This window comes from Silene latifolia, chromosome 5, assembly GCF_048544455.1.
Source record: "Silene latifolia isolate original U9 population chromosome 5, ASM4854445v1, whole genome shotgun sequence".
Classification (NCBI taxonomy): domain Eukaryota; kingdom Viridiplantae; phylum Streptophyta; class Magnoliopsida; order Caryophyllales; family Caryophyllaceae; genus Silene; species Silene latifolia.
The window spans coordinates 80,265,935-80,275,930 of NC_133530.1; the positions used below are offsets into that span (position 1 = coordinate 80,265,935).

The 9,996-nt window shown below is 34.1% G+C and overlaps 1 protein-coding gene across 1 annotated transcript; it reads right to left on the reverse strand.

Annotated features, from left to right (window-relative positions):
* Window positions 1-7,494: 7,494 nt before the first annotated feature.
* On the reverse strand, window positions 7,495-9,705 carry LOC141655606 (uncharacterized). The gene is made up of 4 exons (XM_074462676.1): window positions 9,422-9,705; window positions 8,966-9,248; window positions 8,564-8,649; window positions 7,495-8,473 (listed from the first exon to the last, which is right to left on the reverse strand). The coding sequence occupies exons 1-4, from the start codon at window positions 9,703-9,705 to the stop codon at window positions 7,495-7,497; spliced, it is 1,632 nt and encodes a 543-aa protein (XP_074318777.1).
* Window positions 9,706-9,996: the final 291 nt, after the last annotated feature.

Genomic DNA, 9,996 nt, shown 5'->3' on the forward strand with positions numbered 1-9,996 from the left:
GCCCATCATGTGCTTTGCGTGTTAGAATTGTTGAGTCTGAGCACCCTCGTAGTGTTTATCATGGGTTGTTGAGATTTACTGATATTGGTGAACTGAACCAACCAAATCATTGTCTTCGACAATTTGGGTACATGCAGATCATTCCGACTCCCATGGCACGACCTGATAAGACTTACCGACCATTTAAGTCGATAGTCTAATGTATGCAGTATGACGGTGCGTATTTGAACTACACTTGGAGTAGTTGGGCAATGCACAAGGCACATCTCGACAGGGTTTCATTACCCGCTCATCCACCACATGTTTATGCAAAAGGCTATATGGAGTGGTTTGTCTCACACTCGCATCCTTATATGATGAATGTTCCTCGCGATGCTGATCAGATGCCTGCTTTTCGGTCCCACTTTCCGACTACGGCACGACTAATTTATTTGTTATCCCTAAGATTCTTATTTATTTTTTACACAATTTTTGTTATCTTTTTTTTACACAATGTTTGTTGTTTATTTAGGTGGGGCAGTCTCTTATTCAAAGGTTCTCACAGTTCAACGATGTTGACGACCCTGCAATCACCGGAGAACTAACTTTTTTATAATAATTATAATTATTTTAGTGATTAACCACTTATATTGAGTTTGTTTGTAAATTTTAGCGAACTTCATTTTTAATTATATATTAAAATATATGATATGGGACTTCAAGTAAGTATATAGTATAAACCTCAAGAAAATAGACAAAAAGTTTTAGGCATAAATACTATTTTAGTGAACCACAAGAAAGTAAAAATAAGCAACCACTCAAAATACATAACATGAGACGGTTAGAAAATACTAATAAAAAAAGCGAAAATTAGAAGAAAAGAAGGAATAAGCTTAGGAAAAAGCAATAATATAATTTCTAGTGGTAGAGAAACGGGTAAACTAAGGTTAAGGTAAGATACTCAGGAAAAATAACACAAAGGGAGTAGGGGAGAAAAAAGTTCAGACCAAAAACCAGCGCATTGAAAAATGACCAAATTGAGGCTTGAACCTCATCATTATATTTGGAATCATGACAAAGCAGTACTGCTGATACTTTCGTACTGTAGTAATTATCTATATTTATTTTTCTGGAAAACTATTATGGCTATAGCCCTAGTAGATTGGACCTGTATCTTCCCATGACCTCATCACAAACTCACAAAGCCATGCATAAAGAAAGTGTAACTGTGTGAGGTTATACTGGCATACTTCAACAACATACATACTAATAATTCAAATATGAAAAAGGCAAACAGTAATATTCTTTATCTTTAGATAGTACGGAGTAGCTAATAACCTTTACTCCAAGTCATATTATTAGGAATAGTAGGAGAGTAAGAGTTGATAGGAAACTATTCATAATTATTCATAATGAGCGACTAAAAATTCATCGGGATAGAGGGAGTAATACTCTTGCAAAGTTATACGGTATAAGTAGAATAATTTACAGGGTTAAATTATATCGATTTACAACATTATTTCTAATCCATTACATTGTCTATAATAACTTAATTGCCTAGTATTTCGTTAACGCCAATGAACTTTACAATGGCATCCAGATTTACATATACACCTAATTCTACAGTACCCAATCTCGTGAAGCAATAGTCCAACATACATACCATCTGAGTTTTTTACTTCTAATGAAAGCCAGAAAACTTATCTTTGTCCGCTTTGGTAGCCGATCATCAGCGGTCATATTTATCACATCCCCAAATATATATATATATATATATATATATATATATATATATATATATATATATATATATATATATATATATATATATATATATATATATATATATATATATATAGAGAGAGAGAGAGAGAGAGAGTCGGGATCCGGTGAGAACTCCTAAATATTTGAGGATTGAGTAACGAATGAAATATCACACCATATACAAAACAATATCACGGGGAAAATTAACAAACAAAACCACCTAAAACTCCCAAAATTAGTCAATAGTTTCTCTCTCTAAATATCCAAAATCAATCTAAAACATTTCAAACAAAAATATATCACAATCCTCTCAAAAATCTCACTGAAAAACTGCGAAAACCTAAAAATTCAAACTTGATTTCAACTGTATTTCAACATCCTAGATTTATTCATTCATTAGATTGAATACTCTCACTATAATTCGCGCAAAAATAGTTGAGGTATATTTTTTTCTCGTTTTCTTTCATTTTTGCGATTTTATTTCAACTTATGTAGTGTTAAATTGATTTTACATGTTAATTTTGTTCGAAATTATTATATGTATGTTGAATTACATGAATTTAATAGGATTAAATTAAAAAAATTGAACTAATCGTCAAGTTATTTAGTGTACTTTCATGTTCTTGCTGTAACTTTCTAAATATCTTACTTATAAATGATTTTAAACGTTTTTCGTTCATAATTCGACACATTGAATCAATTATTATCACCAATTGAAGTTGTAGTTATTTATAAGATGTCTTTTTTGTTTTAATCGCTAAAATTGGGGTTTAATATTGATCGATTGTGAAAATTAGGGTTCAATATTGCTTAATTGTGAAGGGTTTCATATCGTTTTAATCACGAAAATTAGGGTTTAACATTGTTTAATTGTGCAAAATTACAGTTTCATATGATAGAATTGAAGTAATCATTTGTGTTCAGTAAAATGAGTAATGTCGAATTACACGTTGGCTATGATAATGAAAAACGTGTGATACTGTTGTTTATATGATGTGATACTGAATGTAGAGATTACTGATAATTTATTTTCATACATTTTGGCAGGTTGACTACATAATTAAGTTGTAAAATGTCATCAAGGCACTAAAATGCTATAGTATGGTGTTTTCGCTGTGAAATGTCTCTGATTTGTAGTAAAATAATGTAAAATGTTGTTGTAAGTGTTGTAATATGGTGTGTTTTTTATATTTGTTGTATTTTCTTTTGTCTGAAAGATGATACTAAGATGATGTTTTGTACTTTGTTTTCCTTTTTTTGCAGATTTCTTCACTTTTGGAGGTTACTTAAGAGTATGTGTGCATGTTGGCGAAGTCTAATAGTGCATGATCAACTAAACAAATCATGTTTTTTTATTCATTTCTCTTATAAAGACAAATTCTTTATTCTTAGATATCGTTTCAAGCGATTATAAATTTGTATTTTTTTCCATTTTTGAGTTGGAATGTAAAATAATGGTAACAATATTATAGTTATATCAGGATTTGCCTTTTTTTATGTTATTAAATAGAAAATAAATGGTTTCTAAAGTATTTCATTTTTTTGGTAAACAATATCACACGTTTGTTTTAACAATATCACACTATTAGTTTAACAATACCACACTATAAGCTTAAAAATATCAAAAGATGTGGTAAACAATATCACACTACTGGCTTAACAATATCACAAGATGTGCTAAACAATATCATAAAACAATATCACCCTTATTGTCTTTCAAAAAAAAAAAAAATATCAAATGATATAGTAAATAATATCAAGTTATTGCGCTAATAATATCACACTATGCTATTAACACTATCATATATCTATCTTTATTTGCTAGTTTCCAAACAGTTATAAGAAATAATATATATCTTCATAAGTATCACGTCATATTGTTCTTGAAGCATTACCGAACAATATCAAACTTCACGCACGACAGTATCACACTTTAGCCAAAACTATATCACATTCACAAGGAATCTTTTTGCTATTGAGAAACAATATCACAGCATATAAGATGAAATATCATTGCTGATTCTAAACAATATCACAAAATTACAACTGCAATGTTAATTTATAACGACTACAGCAGATTACTATCCTTCCAAAATTACATCAATCAGTGCATATTCAATTAAAGTTCATTAACACAGTCCGAGTACAGATTAGTTCCTTTCTCTTCCTCTACCTTTACCAATTTATTTTTAATATCCATTTTGGCATCTTTTTTCAGCACAATCTTCAACTTCTTGCTTGACGTTTGTTCAACCTCATCTTGTTTTAAACACCAGTACAACCATTTCATACAACCATTTCATGACCATGACTTAATTTAATGCAGCCACCTGACTATCTACTCAACTTTCCGGAACTCAATTACATCAAACCATTAGAACGACACCAATGAAGAATATCATGAGACTTCATATCCCCTTGGAAAGTAACACTGATTCTTACCTTCATTTATGACTTGGTTTTATCAATTAGCTTCTCTGGATGTATCATGAGACTTCATATCCCCTTCAAAGTGGATCTGCCATTCCCAGTAAGGAAACATGTGAGAGATATACAAGGATCCAAAGGAAAGCTCATCAAGAGCAATGAACCATACTGTGTTGTGGCGTCTACTTCTACTTCATCGATGATCCATCTCAAAGAAAGAAAAGGTGGCCAACACATTTACTCCGCATGATTCTTCACCTTTAAGCCGCTTAAACAACCTGATTTACGCAACCAACAATTTAGTGGGACAAAGTCCAACTTATTGTACCTATTGAAGGAAGTGGATTAATCAAAACTCGAATCCACCAATGAATTAAGAGCACTCACATAAAATATAAGCAAGGCCACAACTGAAATTAGACAAATCCGATCTAATTTTTTTCAATACTTGATGAAAACAATGGAATCAGAAGAACCAACAACAATATTTTAAAATTTATGTTGTTCTTGCTGCTCAACAAGATGAAATGGTGATGGTCAAACAAAATACCGCAACTCAATAAACAAGTAGAATGTAAATCAGAAACATATGATGACAACTCAACATCAAATCTATACCAAAACCAAACATACACCAAACTTGGAGACTCATTTGGCAGGTAAATTAAGCCTTAAGCCCAAAGCTTCTTAGGCCAATTTGGACCAAGTCATATCTCTGTCCAATAGGCCGCTCAAAGCTAAACAACTTTCACGATCTGACAAAAAATAGCACAAAAAAATACAATGTAAACAAACAAGTAGTAATTGATTTCTGACAATCAAAGTAACAGGGATGTAATAAAACAATATCACACAGTCTGCTAAACAATATCATATAGTCTACTAAACAATATCACATAGTCTACTAAACAATATCACACTGGATACTTTAGCAGCAAATACGTGATATTTATAAGATGTCAAACAATGTAGAACCTAAATCGGCGAAATGTATACTACTACTAGCTAACAGTAAAGAGTAACAATGTACAACAAATGTAAATCAATATGACGCAAATTTAAAAAATTTAAAACAAGATACTACACATATAAATTAGGTTTACATGACAACAAAACTCGAACAAAGTGAAATAATTTAAAATCGCAATCAAATAACAAGACTATGAATCAATCTCATCAAAATTATAAATCGAGAACAAAAAGTTCATAACAACAGGTGAGTTGAACATAGATCAAGAAAAATTACTGAATATATAACAAATTCGTAACTTGCTCGAATTAAATTAACCTAGATATATGAGAATGAAGACAAATAAATCATATGAAATCCTCACAAATTAAATCTAATTTAGGAAAAAGAGATACAAAGCATTGAAATCACAATAAGTAGCTACAAAATCATAACAAACGCAGTAAGATGACTAGTAATTGCAAATATATGTAGCGAAACAACAATCACATGAAAATAAAACTGAAATTAAAAACTAAAGATAAAGTAGATGTACCTGACATCGCGATTTCGATTGAAAGAGATGGTCGTTGATAAGAAATAGAATAATGACAAATGATTGAGCTGAGATTGAATTCGAACCAAAAAAATCACGAAAACAGGAAAATTAGGGATTGCGTCGTAGAAGATAGAAGATAGAGAGAGAAAGGCTTTGAGTGAGAATGAATGAATTAGGTTTGTTTCGATGGAATAAGTAGTATATATGTGCGCCTGTAAAATTATCATATTACCCCAATTTATCCGAACTAAATCATGGACGTTGGATCTCTTAGATCTGACAGCTAGTATTAATCCTCAATCCTCAAATATATGAGTCATACTCACATGATCCCATTCCTATATATATATATATATATATATATATATATATATATATATATATATATATATATATATATATATATATATATATAGAAGAGTTCTCATAAGTCCCTTCCATCTTATGAGTCCCTAAGTCTTTATAAGGACCATAGGATAAAGAGGATGGAAGGTTAAGATTTCATCTCAATGGAAGGTCACAAATTGATCTCATCTAATTACCTCCCTGACTCAATTAATCTCCCTTCTTAATCCTCATTCTCATAACCTCCTCTCATCCATTTCATTCACTCACCCTCTTTAATCAGTCACTCACCCTCTCCTCATTCATTCTCTCAACAAATAAAAACCCAAACAAATAAAAACAAAAACCAAACAAATTAAAAAAACCTAAAACCAAAACCACAAAAGCACCACACGCCGCCACCCCTCTCACAAACCCCGACCTGCTGCCGACACTGCCACAGTCACCACCAACGCCCAAGCAGCCACGACATCTCGCCATTTCCTCCATCTACCACGACACCACCACAGAACCCTACTACCCCGCCCAACACAATTTTTCTCCTCCTCCTCCTCACCCATGGCTCAACCGGCCACCCTCCTTCCTCATCCCGACACCATCCCGTCACCGTCTCCCTTTTCCTCCTTCCTTCTCGGCTCCTCCAACACCATCATCACCAAACAACCCCACAGCCCTCGCCGGCCTCCCTCCTTCTTCTCCTTTTTTTCTTTTTTTTTTAGATCTGGGGCGGAGGGTGACGGTTGTGGGTCACTGGTGGTTTTTTGGGCGACGGTTGTGCTGGTTGTCGGCCACCGTTCTCTCTTTTTCAGGTTTTTTTTTTTTTATAATTTGTGGTTGAGTGTGCTGATTGTGCTGATTTTCATGTTTTTAATTTGTGGTTGGGTGTTTGTTTGTTTTTTTTAAATTCCTAAAAGTTACATAAAATTATATTAAAATCAACAAATCTAGACCGTTCTCTCTTTTTCAGTTTTCACGTTTTTTTTTTTTTGTTTTTTTGTTTTTTTTATCCTTTATGTTTTTAGTTTCTAGTCTTAAATTTTGAATTTTGTTATTTTCAAATCTTTTTAAATTTTGGTTTTTTAGATTTGTTGATTTTAATTTTTCAGATTTCTTGATTTTAATTTTTATATCTATTTGGTTTTGTTTTTTTTTTAGATTTGTGAAATTACATTTTTTTCTAAGGTCTATTTGTTTGTTAACTTTAATGTTCATTATGCCTTCAATGACATTATGTACAACTTCAATGGTTATATGTGAAATAACAATCTCCTCTTGTTATTGTTATTTGGTTTATTTTTTTGTTATTTGGTTTTTTTCTTAGATATTCGGGTTTTTTTCTTAGATATTCAATGGTTATATGTGAAATAACAATCTCCTCTTGTTTTTTTTTTTGGGAAAATGTAAGCTTCTCATTAAAGATCATAAATCTCCAAATAGATACAATTAGAAGGCATAGTGATACTAACTTCCTTCATGACTTCACAAATGCATCTAACCAATTCTTAACATTAACCGACTGACACTTATACTGAAATTTTTTAACTCTATTACAAACATCAACCTGAACAAATTTAACAAGCTGTTCTGGACGTAAGACAGCCTGATCCACCTTGCACTTGTTCCTAGCCATCCACAAATGATAAATCAACCCTGCCAAGATAACCCCAACAATTTTCTTCTTACTGAGACTCCTGTAGCGTTTATTGCACCACCATCTAATGCACTCTTCATCTGGTAACATCTCAGCACACCAATCAGAAACCATTCTACAACATCTCCTATTGTACTCACATTTGAAGAATAAATGAGTATGATTTTCCTGCTGCAGTCCACATAAGTAGCACAAATTAGACTGAATAATCTGCATGTTCATCAATCTATCTTGAGTAAGAAGTCTGTTATGACCCATTAACCAACTGATAAACCCATGTTTGAGAACTACCCAAGTATTAAGAATCCAGGGGTACCACTCACAAACAGCATCCTGAGCTTGTAACCATTTATAACCCAAAGCAGTAGAGTAAGGTGCAGTCACTCCTGAACTAGGCATTAAAATCTCCTTGAAGATAGATTTAATTTGACAAATCTTTCTCCATGCCCAGCTCGAGTTAGAAGTTGGTTTATAATCCTTCCAAGTCCTGTCCTTTATATAAATTGCGTGCACCCACTTCACCCACAGGTGATCAGCTTTAGTCTCATTCCACCATACATACTTTGCAACAGCTGCCATATTCCAAATCATCAAGTTATGCAACCCACACCCTCCTTGTCTCTTAGGCCTACACACACGGTCCCAAGCTACTAAGGCTGGGCTAGCACTGTCTTTTTGCCCATGCCAGAGGTACTCTCTACAAATGGAGTCAATCTTTTTCAGAATAGTTTTGGGGAGAATGAAAATACGAGCCCAGTAGTTATGAAGATTACTAAGGACAGCCCTAATCAGAACTAACCTGCCATCATACGAAAGATGTTTAGCCCCCAGACCTCATATCCTATCCACAACATTATCAACCAATCTAGTACAATCCAGTACAGATAACCTCTTTGGTGAAACAGTCAACCCCAGATACTTAAAGGGAACAGCACCCAGTTTCATGCCAGTAGCCCTTCCTATCTCATTCACCAACTAGTCATCCATACCATTGTAATAATAATTGGATTTCCCCTTATTCATTTTTAATCCAGAAGCCTTGGAGAAGAAATTAAAAGCTTGCAGCAACAACTCAATAGACACCCTTTCTCCTTTACAAACAAAATCAAATCATCTGCAAAACATAAGTGTGAAAGCTCAATTCTTTTGCAAAGAGGGTGAAACCTGAACTTTGAATGCCTCTGGGTACCATCAAAGTTCTACTCAAATATTCTAGGCACAAGGTAAAAATCAGGGGGGATAAGGGGTCTCCCTGCCTCAGTCCACGCTTGCCTGGGAAAAAACCAAACACCTCCCCATTTAAAGCAATAGAGAATGAGGGGGTAGTGATGCAATTCATAAGCAAAGTTATCATGTGCTGAGAGAAATTAAGTGCTCTCAACATTTCCTCCACAAAAACCCACTCAATACTAACATACGCCTTTTGGAGATCTAACTTCATTAGCATTCTGGGTGAGCAACTTTTTCTCTTGTATAACCTGATGAGGTCCTGGCATATGAGTATATTTCCCACAATATCTCTCCCCTGAACACTCTGGGAAGGATTGATAATATCTGGGAGCACTCTACTCAGTCTGTTACAAATCACTTTAGAAACACACTTATAAATAGTATTACAGCAGGCTATGGGTCTAAACTATAATACAGTCTCAGGGATCTCCACTTTGGGCACAAGGGTAAGAATAGTATTATTAGATTGCCTAAGGAGTTGCCTTGACTGGAAAACATTCTGAACTGCTACTATAACCTCCTGTCCCACAATGGGCCAACAGTCTTTGAAGACTGACTGCTGTACCCATCTGGACCAGGGGCCTTAGTCCCTGGAATAGAGAAAATAGCTCTCCTAATCTCCTCCCCAGTTACAGGTTCCATCAAAACCTCACAGTGATGCATTATAAGGCATACCCCTGACTGGACAATCTTCTTATTCACATGGGAAACTGGCATGGAGGTGCCCAAAAGAGAGACATAATACTCCTCAAGCCTGTTTAATCTCCTCACTTTTAGAGCACATCCTGCCCCACATGTCATTCACCTGGAACACTTTATTTTTCCTCCTTCTCTTTTTTATACTAGCATGAAAGAAAGCTGAGTTTTCATCACCATCCAAAGCCTAATAAATCTTAGCTTTCTGTTGTAAGTATTCAGTTCTAGCCTGTTGCAGTAATCTGACCTCCTTGGCACATTCACTCTCAGCCTGGCGTACCCTCACATTGAGCGGATCATCTCTGAGCAAGGTTTGATAGTGCTCCAAGGACAGCTCAGCAACACGAGTAAGGTTCTCAATGTCACTAAACTGTTCTTTCTTCAGTGCCCTCAAAT